The sequence below is a fragment of the Lepidochelys olivacea genome, assembly GCF_965140295.1.
Source record: "Lepidochelys olivacea isolate rLepOli2 genome assembly, chromosome: 2".
NCBI classification, from domain to species: Eukaryota; Metazoa; Chordata; order Testudines; family Cheloniidae; genus Lepidochelys; species Lepidochelys olivacea.
The window spans coordinates 188,872,021-188,888,304 of NC_140412.1; the positions used below are offsets into that span (position 1 = coordinate 188,872,021).

Sequence of the window (16,284 nt, forward strand, 5' to 3'; positions counted from 1 at the left end):
AACCATCTCCTCCTAGCCAGCACCCATCACCTGCTCAGCAGAACTTACCCGTGACCTGTCAGCGCTCCACCTTCTAGCACTAGGACTCCTTATCAGCAGACTACATCCCACAAGCTCCCCTCTGAAAACCAGTCCTGGTTTCATAATGATCCCAAAGTATTTGACTGCAATAACTGTGAAAATGGGACCATGATAAAAAACCCAAGTGGAGAAAGTTGAGAACCCCTGATATACAAGATCAATATGAATACAGACAAAAAGTGACAAGAAAGAAAATTCAGTCTCTTGGATCAGCCAAAAATTTGTCAGAAAGATTAACCTTAAATCAGTGTTTCCCAAACTTGGGACGCCGCTTGTTCAGGGAAAGCCCCTGGTGGGCCCGGCTGTTTTGTTTACCTGCCACGTCTGCAGGTTTGGCCGATCGTGGCTCCCACTGGCCGCGGTTCGCTGTGCCCGGCCAATGGGGGCTGTGGGAAGTGGCGGCCAGTACATTCCCTCAGCCCGTGCCACTTACCATATTTGCAGTGAAGTTTGCATCAGCAAAGACATTCATAACTTCTTAGTTAAAAGCAGTTGGGAAAAAAATGGTATGAGCCAATATAGCTACCCGTATCTGAATTTATTCATATTGTAAGGCTTTCTTATGAAGAGATTTGTTTTGCAAGACTGAATCTGTGGCTTGTCTGATAGGATTTGCTTGCTAAGAGGTGGATGTGCTCTTATAATTAAAGTCTCTGTTTAAAAATATTTATTTAATAAAATTAAAGATGACAAAAACAAACTTTCCATTTGTTTGTTTTGATTTACAGTACTTTGTACTGCTATAGTAACTTCCATATGAGGCTCTCAAGTTCTTTACATCCATTAATGTTCACAACACTCCAGATAACATAGGCACTGTTTCCCATTTCGTAATTTGTTACTATTATTTCTTATTAATATTGGATTTGGCACTGTCCATCACACAAAAATAAAGACCATCCTTGTCCTAAACTTATTATCTAACATACATATGACAGGACACTCTGGGAGAATCACAAAGGGAGTAACTTAGTTATTTGGATTTAGTTTTTGTCATTTATAGCTGGAGAAACTAAAGCAGAGAGAGGAAAGTTACTTTTCTAATGTCACACACAAAGTCACTGTGAAATCCAGGAATAAAACCCAGTTCTGTGCTTTAACCATTAGACCACGCTTCCTCTTTTAAACTATATCTGCTATCCTTAAGAGACCTAAGAATCAGATACGCATTAATTATAAACCTAAATTAATCCCTACTTAAGGCCCACTTTTTCTGTGATGATGACAAGAAACTATGTGACATCTATTTATTCATTTTACTTATACTGTGAGTTAAATACTCATTTATGTGGAAGAAAGAAGACAAGGGAAATCCATTCTGTTTGTGTTTAGTTTCAGTTATTAGACCACAGATGTCTCTGTAAGGGTTGGGAGGAAGTACTGTGCAACAGAGGAAGAATTTGAACATTCAAAAAAGTGAGCAAGCATTTAATGTTTTACTATGCACGTACAAATAACAATTTTCTGCTTACAACTTAGTGAAATCTAAAGAGATTTACTTGAGGACAGCAAAATCTCTCACCTATCTTCAGCAGTCATCTCCTGACAAATGTCAAGACCCTGTTCCAACCCCCCTGAAGCCTTGAACTGCTAAAAATATAATTTATTTTGTTACAAAGCTAAAACTAACTATTTTTCATTGACCTTAAAAATGGCTGAACTTTATTGGACCAAACTTTCCCAGAAAACTGAACTTGAAGCAGACACTAGACATGAAAAATGTCAGCCCAATGGACAAAGCTACAAGCACATGAAAACAGTAAATTGTAACGTAAAGTGTTGGACAGCCCTGGTATACAGGTCATTGCTGCACAGAATAAAACATATAAAAACTGTTTTGAATACTAATAACCTTTAGTTACCCACTGCTTTGCATTGAAAGATCTCAAAGCACTTTACAAATGTTAACGTAGCCTTTCAAATGGCCTGGGAGATGGCTAATTACAGTGGAGTCACATCTTACGCGGGGACTTAGGTTCTAAAGTCAGCGTGTAAGGCAAAAATTGCGTATAGTCAAAATTACCCTTGAAAATCCCTTAAATTGCCCATAAAGTACAGTATACTGTACATGGTTTTGTGTATACAACCCTGTACAGTAATATGTATAATGTATACAGTAATGTACAGTGTATAATAAAGAGTACATATGCAAAATATAATTTTACAGTACTGTATTTTTAATTACAGGGGGTAATTACAGGGGGTTGTCGGGGCTTGATGTTGATCCAGGAGATGGAGGTGACGGAGACTGAGTCGTAGACAAAGTGGTTGGCTCTGGTTCAGCTCAAGAAGTTGATTGCGTAGGCTCATCTGCTGCTGGTTGTTTTTTCTTGAAAAGCACAGTGATCAGCAACTGTCACTGTTGTCTCTTGAGCTGCTCAAACATTTCTTGATACGGTCTCAAATCGTCCGTAATACTACATGTGATTTTAAATCATTCAAGTATTTCGCTGCTTGGAACACTTCAGCAAATTTATGAAGATTCCAACTTGTTGGCTCTTTCTGTTCGTCGTCATCATCTTCATCTTCTGTAGATGATTTTATCAGTTCCTCTAACTCTTCGTTACTCAATGTTTCTCTATGGCTCTCAATTAATTCTTCAATTTCTTCCTCAAGGATGTGGATGAAGCCATCACCACCCACTTGCCTGGCCACCTGAACAATGCATTTCACTTCTTTGTCAATGGTCAGGAAACCCTTCAAATCATTCACACATTTTTTCCATAGGTTTCGCCAACATACATTGACTGTTTCAGGCTTGATTGCATCCACTGCCTGTTTAATGTAAGTGATGCAATCAGTAAGGTTGAAGGACTTCCAACACTCCATCACATTAAGATTGGGATCAGCATCCATAGCGCTACGTATCCCTGAGAATGTAAGCCTCGTGTACGTGGCCTTGAAACAGCAAATCATGCCTTGGTCGAGAGGCTGGAGGATGGAGGTGGTATTGGAAGGGAGAAAGACGACTTCAACATCGTTATGCGCAAACTGGAATGCCGCAGGATGGCCAGGAGCATTGTCTACGATCAGCAACACTTTAAAGTCAAGTTCTTTCCTCTTCGAGGCACCGCTTAATCTCTGGAATGAAACACTTGTGGAACCAATCCAGAAATAATGCTGCTGTCACCCAAGCCTTTTTATTTGATTGCCAGAACACAGGCAGGAGATTTTTGTTCTTGCCTTTTAGGGCAAGGGGATTTGCAGTCCTGTAGAGCAAGCCCAGCTTTATCAAATGCCCAGCCGCATTGCCACAAAACAACACAGTCACGCGGTCCTCAGCTGCTTTGAAGCCAGGGGCTTGTCTTTTTGATTTTGAAGTGTAAGTGCGGTTGGGCATTTTTTTCCAGAAGAGCCCAGTCTCATCAGCATTAAAAACTTGTTCTGGAAGTTAGCCCTTTTCTTCTATGATTTTCTTTAATTGTTTGGGGTAGGCTTTTGCTGCCTCTTCATTGGCAGATACAGCTTCACCAGTAGTCTGCACGTTTTTGAGGTTGAAGCGGTTCCTAAAATTCTTAAGCCAACCTTGGCTGGCTTTGAATTCCTTCTCATCAGAAGGCTGTCTCTCTTTGGCAGGACGTTTGAACAGCGCATAGAGACTAAGAGCCTTTTCTTGCAACGTGTTGCCATTGATAGGCACACGTTTACGGTTCATGTCTTCCAACCATAAGTTTAATGCCTTTTCAGTCTTCACTAAAGCCTTATCATGCACCTGGCTTGTCACCTTAGCAGTTATTGGAGCACTTGATGCCATGGTTTGATGAATTTCTCTCTCTCAAATCTTGATGGCACGGATGCTAGATTTGTTGCGGCTATATTTATGCGCCATGTTGGAGACCGGCATACCTTCTCTCAGTAAATCCAACACAGCCAGTTTTTGCTCCAGTGTTGGAACAGATCGCTGTTTCTTCGGTTGGCAACCAGAGGAAGTAGTTGGCTTGCGTTTAGGGGCCATGTTGTAAGAAAAATACGTACAGTATCTTTAAACACTAGAATCACACTCAGCGCGGCAAGATGCTCACACTATGAGAGGCACAGGGGAACTGAGACCGACTGAGGGAACAGCAGATTCACGTCTCCCATCTCATGCTCGCTCCGGGGCATACGCTCATTGAGTGGAATGGTGGGCGGAATTGCCCACACTATTTACAGGTATCTTGTTATTTTTCTTTTTTTCTTTTTTTTTGCCGAACGCATATAGTTGAATTCACGTAAGTTAAATGCGCTTATGATGCAACTCACCTGTACAATGATCCTTTTGGCAGAGAGGGGATTACTGGGGAATTGGCAAGTTTAGTGTTATACCCAGGGTCACATACGGGCTTGTGAACTTGTTTCTAATCACACATTAACATGGGTTAACTGCCATGAGTATAACATGTCTGTGGGTGGTAGGTTTCCAGCCATGTGAGTTAAAGCAGGGTTGGAGAGTACAATGTAGACAAGCCTCACGGCCAAGCAGAGAAACCAGGAGCCCCAAATCCCTGCTCTAGGCCACCAGCTCTTCCGGCCTCCCCGTTTGGATCTGTCCCGCCCTGCAGTGGCGGGCATGGGCATAGGAGCTGGGGATACCACCCCACCTCCTGGCTTGAAGCAGTTTCCATTCTATGCAGGGTTACAGTTTAGTTCAGTGGCTCTCAGCACCCCTGGGCCCGGGCCAGCACACAAGCAGCAGCAGCAGGAGGAGGAGGAGAGGGGACAAGGGCAAGATCAGGAGCAGGCAGGGTCATGGGAGCCGGGAAGGAAACAGCTGGAGCGCAGCGAACTCTTGCCCCTGCCCAAGGTAACCTCACCCGGAACCCGTCAGCTGGGCCAAGCGCCTTTGGCAGCCCCGCCTCTTTACACGTACGCATTTGCGTGGCCAATCCTTGCTCCGTTCGGTTTCCGGCGTCGGACGCGGTATCTTAGATACGGGGGCGGGGCTGGCTCAGACCACACGGGACTGAAGGGGTGCTGGGTACCCGGCGAGCGGCTCGGGGTCTCGCGCCGCCGGACTCGTCCTCTCTCCCGGGCCGGTCCTGGCCGCGGTGCGTTTCCTGGGGGGTAGCGTCTGTCGTTCCGGGGCCCCCGGGCGCGCTCCTCCCGGCCGGCTCCCCCGGCCAACCGCCGTGGAGTGGCCCCCGGGTAGGGGGCGGGGCTCGAGGATTTCGGTTGATGGCGGCAGCGTCTTGTCACCGACCCGCGGCGGCCCTGGCGTCAGGTACCCTGCCCCCTCCCCCCCCCCCCCCCCCCCGCGCACGTGCGGTCCCGCTTCTGCCCGCTCCCGGCGCGGGGCGGAGCCGGGCCGCTGCCCGCTGGGCTCGGGTCCCTGCAGAGAAGGGGGGCGCGCACCGCTGGAGGCTGCAGGGGTCGGTCCGACTTCCCCCCCTCCCCGCCCGAGGGTCTCCGCTGTGGGCGCTGAGCCGCTCCCCAGCGCGGCTGCATGGGCTCAGGCGCGGGTGAAATGTCCCGAGCCATAGGGCTGCCACCGCCAGCCCCGTGGCCCTCCAGCAGCCTGTGGGGAGCTCCGGGCTCGGCCGCCCATCCGTGAATGGTCGAGACGTGTTAGCAGAGAGAGGGCTCGGAGCAGATAAATTAGACGGTGGAATTGATGAGCTGTTTAACTAATAGTCCGAGATCAGTTACTATTGAATATGTACGTTATGGTGGCACCCAAAGACCCCGGTCGGAGTTAGGGTCCTGGCTAGGAAACTCATTTCGGGCCCCACCCTAGTGCCCTCACCTCCTCCCACACCTCAGCCCCCAATTTTGTGAGCATTAATGGCCCGCAATTTCCATACCCAGATGTGGCCCTCAGGCCAAAACATAGATGCTGACTTCTGCTGGTGGGTGCTTGACCTCCCCCCCCACCTCCATCCCTGGCCCTGCCCTGACTACATCCCTGCCCTGCCCCTGTTCCAAGCCCTGCCTCAAAGTGTCCACCCCTTCCCTGCCCCTATTCCAACCCCTTCCCCAAATCACTGCCCTGGTCCCGCCTCCTCCCCTGAGCGTGCAGCATTCCCGCTCCTCCTCCCAGAGCTTGTTATGCCGCAAAACTGCTGTTTTGTGGCAGCAAGCACTGGGAGGAGAAGTGGGGACGTGGCGCGTTCAGGGGAGGAAGTGGAGGTGAGGTGAGGTGAGCTGGGATGGGAGGCGGGGTGGGGTGGGGAGGCTTGGCTGCCGGTGGATGCATAGCACCCACCAATTTTTCCCCCTGGGTGCTCCAGCCCTGGATCACCCACGGAATTGGCACCTATGGGCCAAAATGTTTGCCCACCCTGATTTACAATGTGAACGTGCTAACAGGGGAAAGGTGGGTTGCAATATACAAGCCAATGAGTCTGGTGAAAAATTAGAACAGCTTTGTTAGTTACATGTATTGGAGCCTTTTTTTAAAAAAAAAAATAGTATTTCAGTTTTCCCTAACAATCCCTGTGGAACCTTGCTCCTGGATCTCAGCTCGCCAGCATGAGACTAGGGAAACTCCCCTAGCTGGTAAGGACTTTAAAGTCTTGAGTGTAGCAGCATAAACTAGTGGTTCTCAACCAGGGGTCTGGGGTCCCCTGGGGCTGTGAGCAGGTTTCAGGGGGTCCGCCAAATAGGGCCAGCATTAGACTCACTGGGGCCTACGGCAGAAAGCTGATGTCCCACTGCATGGGTCTGAAGCCCAGGGCCCTAAACCTCATCGTTCAGGATTGAAGCTGAAGCCTGAGCAATGTAGTTTCATGGGGGACCCCTGTGGTGTGGGGCCCCAGGCAACTGCCCCGTTTGCTGGCCCTGGCTTTTGTACGCAGAAAAACAGTTGTGGCACAGGTGGGTCGGGGAGTTTTTATAGCATGTTGAGGGGGCCTCAGGAAAAAAAAGTCTATACCATGGTTCTCGACCATCAGCCAGACCTTTTTGGACCAGCATGTGCTGCCCCTGCGGGGTAGGGATCCTGCCCTCCACTTAGATCATTTTTAACTGTTGCCAGAGAAGAAGGTCCCCAGAGGAGCAGAGTCAGAATGGCTACGAATCCAGCCCTTCTGGATGCAAGCTCCTCTTCTAGGTAGCTTAGTGTCCTAAACCTACCTTCCAGTCAGATCTGTTATGTTCTAAAACTATTATTTTGGGTATTTCTGCATGCTGTTCTGCCTGATTTCTTCATTGCTTTAACACAGATAATTTTGATGCCAAGCTGAAAGGGTACCACAAATCCTACAGTGCCATTCTTCAGACATTCCTTTCATTCTATATGGGCAGTTTGTTTGACTGCTTGATGTGGCCTATTGTCAAGGCCAATGCAAGTGTCCCAGAGTTGGCACTGTTGAAGCAAGAATTTCTGGCCCTGACAGTACCCCCTCCCCATCTGTGTTAGAGGCTATGATGCAGCTATTGCTGCTCTTTGGATTCAGATGAGCCAGAAAGTGTATCTCTTGCCAAATACACCTCTATTACTGAGGAATATTAGTATTGATTCCACAGGTGAGGATCCTAATTTTGGCCAGTTTTTCTGAAGAAGCTGTTGAAGAAAAGCTGATCTTCAGCTGGCTCAATAATCTGCGAAAGCCTTAAAAGAGTTAGCTGGGCCAGGAACCTCTCACCAATAGTATTGCTGTATCCTTGAACCTTACTTTGGGCCATCTGGTTAAGATGTGGCAGATCCCTCACACAACTGCTTCATTCTCACAGATGGTTGAGGGAAAAAAAATTTCCTTGAAGATGCTGCTGGCTATGTCTCACATCCTGCTCATGAGAGCTTTTTGCTAGAGAGAAGACCCACCACATTTATAGTACTGGGATGGGAATAGGGGCAAAATCATGAGCTGCAGAACTGGGATTCTTCTTTGTTACTTTGTGGCTACAACTTTTGAAGCTGTGGACAACTGTGACTTCATGGGCAGGGTTAGTTAGACCTTGTGGGGGTGGGAGTCCTACATCCTGGTCAGTTGTGTTCCCCAAAGGAAACTTCAGGAGCTTAAGAATCTTATGCATGAGGTTGCAGATCTGGAATGGGTAAACTGTGTAGTCTCCTTTGATGTAAGTAATATAAGGTGAGAGCTGGTGCCTCAGATACATATCTATAGGTCTGTTTGACTGCACTTTCATGCAAAGTCTGATTCTTGCAAATATCTCACCCCCTATATTGTAGGATATTAATGTGATCTGATGAAAGCGCCTTTTAAAATACTCAGTTCCTGTGAGATGAAGATTCTTACATGGAAAATCTTTTTTTCCTGTGTCAAGGTTCCTTCCCCACTCTAGGGTACAGATGTGGGGACCTGCATGAAAACCCCCTAAACTTATTTTTACCAGCTTAGGTTAAAACTTCCCCAAGGTACAGACTATTCCCTTTTTCCCTTGGACTTTATTGCTGCCACCACCAAGCGTCTAACAGATATATAACAGGGGAAGAGCCGGCTTGGAAACTTCTTTCCCCCCAAAATCCTCCCCAAACCCTACACCCCCTTTCCTGGGGAAGGCTTGATAAAAATCCTCACCAATTTGCATCGGTGAACACAGACGCAAACCCTTGGATCTTAAGAACAATGAAAAAGAATCAGGTTCTTAAAAGAAGAATTTTAATTGAAGAAAAAGTAAAAGAATCACCTCTATAAAATCAGGATGATAAATACCTTACAGGGTAATTAGATTCAAAACATAGAAAATCCCTCTAGGCAAAACCTTAAGTTACAAAAAGACACAAAGACAGGAATATCCATTCCATTCAGCACAGCTATTTTATCAGCCATTTAAACAAAACAGAATCTAACACATATCTAGCTAGATTACTTACTAAGTTCTAAGACTCCATTCCTTTTCTGTTCCCGGCAAAAGCATCACACAGACAGAGAGAACCTTTGTTTCTCCTCCCCCCACACCTTTGAAAGTATCTTGTCTCCTCATTGGTCATTTTGGTCAGGTGCCAGCAAGGTTATCCTAACTTCTTAACCCTTTACAGGTGAAAGGGTTTTTCCTTTGGCCAGGAGGAATTTTAAAGGTGTTTACCCTTCCCTTTATATTTATGACATCCTGGTGGCAGGAATTTCTGCTTGTAGCGTGAGTGAATGGCTCAATCACTTTATTTAAAGTTTTACTCATCCAAGATTTGTCATAAGGGTGATAACTTTAATGAGCCTATCATCCTTCCTTTGTTCTCACACTTGCAGCTCTTTTCCCGAGACCTTGAAGTTAGGTGGTCTTTGGGGCAGACAAAAGCACTTGAAAAATCTTCCTAACTTTATTTTATAGTAATTATCAGGAGGACTGTCTAAATAGTGTCAGAGTGCATTTTTTTTATCATGACATAGCTGGCCTGAAAGAGGAAGACATCAAGGCTCAGTTGATGAGAGGCAAGGCTGTCAACACTGCGTGTCCTAAGGCAATCTCCCATCTGACAACTGCAAAACAGCTCTCTGTGCACTCATAGAGAGAAGAAATGTATAGAGTATTACTGCTTACATCCTGCATCCAGGAGAGAATCCCATTTTGGAATCTGTTCTTCAGAGTTTGTTTCCCAAGTAGAGGAGGCCAAACTCTCCCATCCCAAAATAAAATAAAAATGTCTTTGTGATGTCCGTCACTTGAAGTTTGCCAAAGTGCTTTTTTTTTTTTTCTACTTATGGTTTACATTTCCTACAGGCTTCAGCATTCATAGTCTCTTGGGATTTTTTTAAAGCAGTATTTTACTCCTCTTTTAAGAAACAAAATAAATCCCTGCTGTAGAGCTGATACTTTCATTGTCTCAGACAGTGGAAGTCTAAGGCCAGGGAATGAGAATCTTCTTAGAAAGCTGTCTCCAGAGAAGCAGAATTATAAATACGTATTTTCCCTTCATATGTTTTAGTTGTTATGATATTTTCCTACCAGTACTGTTTGAAATTCAAAGTAAAGGCTCACTCAGACCAAGACAGAATAGCTCCTATTACTTAATGTGCTCAGATACAGAACATAAATACGCAGATTAAAAAGGTCTGCTTTACTTCTTACTAAACATGGTGAACTACTTACATTTTTTCTGATGTACAAATGAGACTACATTGAGGATTACTAATAATACCGTACTGTTGCTTCCAAAAAAATATTTACAATTTATCTAGATTTCGAAGTCAAAAAATGATAAAACTGATGGGAAAATTAGAAGTTAGTTTATGTGGAATTGCCTTGAATCTCAAAACACAAAACCAGCTCAGTTGGTAAACATAACTTTCCATTATCTTTCTCTACACTAGGGAATTTCAAGATATTCCCACTCATACATGCTACCTCTGGTTCTTAGCAGGTTTAATTGATGTGGTAAAAACATTGGAAGCTGCTGGGGTCCTTGGCTCCATTAGGGCTAGTGCCAAGATAGATGAACTGCTAGTAGACCAAAATTCCCTAGTAATGTCATGGCTGTAGAGGCAGGGCTTTGTAGATTAAGTTTTGTTTAGAATTTGCAGTTTCGAGTTTAATATTGTGACTCTTATATTATCCTCTGTGTAAAATGTTGATTAGACTTAGTTGTGGGAGGTCTTGTTTATAAACTTTCTGTAAGGTCAATCATTATTGCTAATCACACGAACGGTACCTTTTTGTATTAAATGCCATATCTTAAGAATTAAGAAAATAATGATTACATATTTACATTTAATAAATTTGAATTTCTTTCTTTCAATATGACGTTTTAGTGATGAAAACAACCCATTTCTTAATTTGTTGGATGTAAAGCGTATTAAACATGGAGAACTTTATTCTATATGAAGAGATTGGAAGAGGAAGCAAGACAGTTGTTTATAAAGGAAGAAGAAAAGGCACTATTAATTTTGTTGCAATTCTTTGCACTGATAAATGCAAAAGAGCTGAAATAACCAACTGGGTAAGAATAATGTTTATTACTATTTCGGTAGGGAAATGTAGATACAAATACCAGGTACTACTTCACATACAATTAATTTGTCACAGTTTATAGTTGATTGCACTGTTGTTGTAGCCTTGTTGGTCAAAGCAGGTGAGATAATATCCATTATTGGACCAATGTCTGCTGATGGAAGGTAGAAACTTTCTAGCTAGACAGAGCTCTTCTTCTGGTCTTTGGAGCTCAAAAGCTTGTACATTCCACCAGTAGAAGTTGGTCCAATAAAAGACATTACTTCACCTACCTTGTGTGTGTGTCAATTTATAGCAATGTTTTAAGATTTTAGATTCCAAATTCCCATAGCTTAAATGGGGTTTTTTGTAGGTGTTAAGTCATGGATTCCTCCTAAAGTCCCTCACTTAATTTCAGTCCTTTTTTAGCACAGATGTAAACACATCTGCTCATAAGAGGTTAACTTGTGCTGGTCATAGAAGCTGTCATAAATGTAGTGATTGTTTTTACTTTGTTACTGCAGTGTTCACTGGGAAAATACAAGTCAATTGAAGTACCAGCCTCCCTCCTCTCCCATATATACATTGTCTTAAGTACTTTCTCTTATTGTTTCAGTAATCAACACTTACTGAGTCACTACGAAGTTATATCCTTGGTTAAAAATGCTCAGAATATTTTGTTACTTTTTGTATTGAGCATATCCAGCAATTCTTCTACCACAAACTGCAGTAAATGTTGCACATTTAGGCTTCCTTCCTTCCTTTTTTTTTTAAGATGGAAAAGGGGAATGGAGAAATTTCTACTATTTTCCCCCGTGTCCCTCAAAGCTGTGAACCGTACTTTATTGGAGTTGACCCATCTTTCAACATAAATGTAGCTCCTGGGCACCTCTCAGTGATATTTGGCTGACCAGAGGGGATTACTCAAGAATAATGGAAAACTCTTTCCTTCTCCAGTACTCACTGTACCTGCTTCTTTCACACTTCTATCTCTCACTGGCACAGAAACTAGGGACGTAACTTTGACCCTGAACTCTGATCTACAACATGGGAATATTTTCTTCTGTCACTGGATAGCTATGCTGACCCTGGCCTTCTTTCTTAAACTGTTGTTTTTTTGTTAACCAGTTGAACTGTTTTGAGGAAAATTGACTGTAGTTCTGAACATAGGGAAGTTGGGGTGGGTGGTGGGCTTGTGCCAAAAGGTACCTTCCCTCTGTATTTTTGATTGCATGATTTGAGTAGGAATGTGACTTCTTAAAAATTTGGTGGCATTTGAAAAGCTAACAAGATGGGGAGAAAGGAAACTAGAATTACTTTGGATTGCATCTCTCCCTCTCCCTCCCCCACTCCCCCCTCGAAACGCTAATATATGAATGCAACTCTCCAAATACAATATATAAATATTCTGTTACAGGTTCGTCTTACACATGAAATTAGACACAAGAACATAGTAACATTTCATGAATGGTATGAAACAAGCAACCATCTCTGGCTTGTAGTGGAGTTATGCACAGGTAAGAGATGCTAACTAAATAAAATATGTTAAATGGGAATTTCATGTCATAAATTTATAACAGAAAAAAGTTTATTCAAAATGTAAATTTTAACTTTTTTTCCTGACAGTCTATTTAAAAACATAAATGAAAGGTCAGAAACTTTAGTAGAAAGTTAGCATATAGAAATCATTTACAACTGGATTCCTAGAAAAATGCCTCCAGTTGTATTCTCTTCCACTTCAATGTGTGTTTCAAGAGTTAACTGATATGAAACAATATAATTGGATTTAAATAGCTTGGCTGATGATGCCACTGCTGCAACTTGCAGAGCACCACTATGAATTCTTGAAGGGGATGAATAGATAAAAGTTGTTAAAGGAAAGGTTAGATTTCTAGTACCTGTCATCTTTTTGGTACTTTCCTAAATATTTTTTGAGAATTAAAAGAATAGAAAATATGCCAGTAAACCTAAAACATAAATTTGACCGGATGAAAGATATTGCTTCATTTTCCTTTTTGGAAATCAAAAGGGGAGTCTGCTGGCTAGTGTTATATGAATTAAGCCATCTCTTCCAGTTGACTTGAAACATCCTTTCTTTTATGTTAAGGCACCAATTTTGGAGCTGGATGAACCTGAGGATTGCCCTATGCTTTGTGAACTGGGTGATTCTTTGGTCTGTATTAGGTTATCTCTATGTTATCCAAAAAAGGTTTATTGAAGGGCTTTATCCAGTTGTTATGACATGCATGGTTTGAACTCTAGGATAGCATTATTTCCCATGTTTGACAGAAATAAGTGGGCTAGATACTGAGGTCAAACTTTGAAATTTGGCTGCCTAACATTGGCTTCCTAGTAAGGACCTAAATAAAATAAACTTTCTGTTCTCGAAGTGCTATGAAGCTTCAAATGCCACTGAAAATGGGAGCTGCAGATTCTCAACACCTCTGACGTAGCCAGGCCACTTCTAATCAAGTGTATGATTATGGAGTTGGGTGACTAACTTTATACCCCTAAGTCTGAAAACTTTGGCATATTTTTCTAGTCTAATTTGTTGGCAAATATGACAGGTTTCAGAGTAGCAGCAGTGTTAGTCTGTATTCGCAAAAAGAAAAGGAGGTTAGTCTCTAAGGTGCCACAGGTACTCCTTTTCTGTTGGCAAATATGGTCACCTTTGAACAGGCAGCCTTTTGTTAAATATAGAGAGAGTATTAATCATTTCTGGCAATCATACAGTTTCTACTAAGGCTCAACATAATCATGATATTTCTAAAAAATCTTAGTTACCATATTTTTAAGTACAACAAGTCTTAGGTCCTTCATTAAATTTGTTCAGTTTGAAAATAGCTTTTGAAGTGTGGAAAATGTATTCCATTTTGAATATCCAACATATCTCTCTTGCAACAACATGAATGATTTTTTTTTTCTTGATCAGATCCAGTATAAAATTTGTTGTGCTTTCTTCCCTCCCTCCCCCCCCTCATATTTTTCTCTGTATTTTGGCCTTATTGAGTTGGACTATTTTATATGCAGTCTTCTAAAATAAAGTGATTAAAAACAAAACCTTAAAACAGGAGCTTAAGAATTTGGTATGGGTTTTTTTTTATGATGATGATTTATTTAATGATTTAATGAGTTTATGGGGTTACTGAGTTGTTTTGAAGGAATGTCTCAATTATTAAAACCGCTCAAAACAAATGTATAAAGGAAATCACTTTAAGGTTCAGGAACCTGGGCAATAATGCAGAGATACAGTAACTCCTCACTTAACGTTGTAGTTCTGTTCCTGAAAAATGTGACTTTAAACGAGACGATGTTAAGTGAATCCAATTTCCCCATAAGAATTAATGTAAATAGGGGGGGTTAGATTCCAGGGAAATTTTTTTTGCCAGATGAAAGACTATATTTTAATTATAAATAAATAAAATATATATATATATACAGAGACACACACAGTTTTAAACAATTTAATACTGTACACAGCAATGATGATTGTGAAGCTTGGTTGAGGTGGTGAAGTCAGAGGGTGGGATATTTCCCAGGGAATGCCTTACTGCTAAATGATGAACTAGCAATTGGCTGAGCCCTCAAGGGTTAACTCATTGTTAATGTAGCCTCACACTCTACAAGGCAGCAGAAATGGAGGGAGGGGAGACAGCATGGCAGAGAGAGACAGTGTGTGTGAGAGAGATGTGCATTTCCCCTTTAAGTATGCTGACCCAGTCTTAAGTACGCTACCTTTTTAAGTTAATCAGCAAGCTGAGACCACAGCTGCTGCCAGGAAGCTCCCTCCGTCCTGAGCCCTGTCATGTGTCCCCCTGCTCTATGGAGATGGGGTAAGCGGGGTGCAGGAGCAAGGAGGAGGTGGACACCCTGATATTCGCGCGCACCCGCCCCCCGCAAGCAGGAGGCTCGGGGAGCAGCTCCAAGGCAGAGGGCAGGAGTAGCACATGGCAGTGGGGGGAGGGACAGCTGAACTGCAGGCAATTGATAGCCTGCTGGGCGGCTGCTGCACAGGGAACTAAGCGGGGAGCTGATAAGAGGGCTGCCGGTCCACCCTGGTTCCAAGCCCCAACCAGCTAGCTGCAACGGGCTGCTCTTCCTGCAAGCAGTGGACAAAGCAGGCAGCTGCCAAACAATGTTATAAGGGAGCATTGCACAACTTTAAACGAGCACGTTCCCTAATTGATCAGCAATGTAACAACGAAACAAGTTAACCAGAATGACTTTAAGTGAGGAGTTCCTGTAGTTCTCATACTCTTCCTTTTATCATTGGGAGGAAATTGTTTAGCAGATATTGGCTACTATTGATCAACATCCAGATACTTCAGTGGATTCAGTGTTGGTCTAAAATAGGTTTCTCTTATGTTAAATATTTTCTGTCATAAAAGTGTACAGAAGTAAATATTTTTTAAAACAGTATCACATACTAGAAAGGTGCCTTGATACCGCAAGCATTTTTTAGACTGCAGTCAGGTGTTTGCTTAGAAGGATGTGTATTGTAGATGGGGCTGGTAGCACCACCTTTTATTAAGGTTGCCTGACACTTCAGACCTTGTTTTCAGTTTTTAATAATTTTGCCAGACTATAACTGTTTGGGCTGAAATTTCCCATGGTGTATGTCTGCCTCATGTTGAATTTTTTCGGAAAATTCCAGCCAAAATGTTTATTTCCAAGGATGAGGGTAGGGGAGAATACATTTTGACTGTGTGTTTAGTGTGGGTTTTTTTTTTTTTTTTGGCAACCTTTATTTGAAAAGGTCTAATGCCTCCATGCTTTGGAACAAAGCCTTGAAATTTGGTGGGGGGGGGGGTGGTCTTTGTATCAAGGATAAGCCTTTTGCTGCCCCTCTTAAAAATCCTCCCAAATTTGGCCAAGTTAAAAGCTTTTGAAAAATGGTAATTTGCACATGCTCAGTAGAGACCTTTTCAATTTTAGCAGCTAAATTCTCTGCACAATCTGTCCTCATGGAGTTATATTCCAGCCCAGGGCTGAAAAGGACTGGAACAGAGCCTTCGGAAGCCAGGTGGTCTAGCGGGTAGTGTACTCCGTATTGCTTCTCAGTGGGAAGGCCTTTCAGTCCAGTTCCTCATCTGAGGATGGATTTAGCTTCACCTTAGGTTGCAATGTCCTTGTCCTCTTATCAAAGGTGGAGTGAGATTGGAATGTGATTTATGCCTCTCCTGCAGCAGGGGTAGGGCCCGGGCTCCCCAGTCAACAGTGTCCCGTGCCCTATAGTGCCTTTGAAATGACCTTTCCTGGGTCTGCTTTCTACCATCTGTCTCTCATGGCTCCAAGTCTAATCTAAGGTAACAAAAGAGAGAAGAAGACGGCTAAACCTTTAGCCCCAATGGGTCTCAGCATGAAGTCCTATTCCTCACAGGGAGACTTCTTCAGCAA

General features: G+C 43.1%; 1 protein-coding gene across 2 annotated transcripts in view; it reads left to right on the top strand.

The window, feature by feature from the left end:
• The first annotated feature begins 4,964 nt into the window (after positions 1–4,964).
• ULK4 (unc-51 like kinase 4) overlaps positions 4,965–16,284 on the top strand; it is a 381,762-nt gene continuing 370,442 nt past the window's right edge. Inside the window, exons 1-3 of one of the 2 annotated variants that reach the window (XM_084619803.1) lie at positions 4,965–5,281; positions 10,710–10,897; positions 12,305–12,404. In XM_084619803.1, the coding sequence (XP_084475929.1) occupies positions 10,760–10,897; positions 12,305–12,404 (238 nt within the window). In that variant the 5' untranslated portion in view covers positions 4,965–5,281; positions 10,710–10,759. The remainder of the gene's footprint in view (positions 5,282–10,709; positions 10,898–12,304; positions 12,405–16,284) is intronic. The other variant, XM_084619802.1, reaches the window with a different exon arrangement.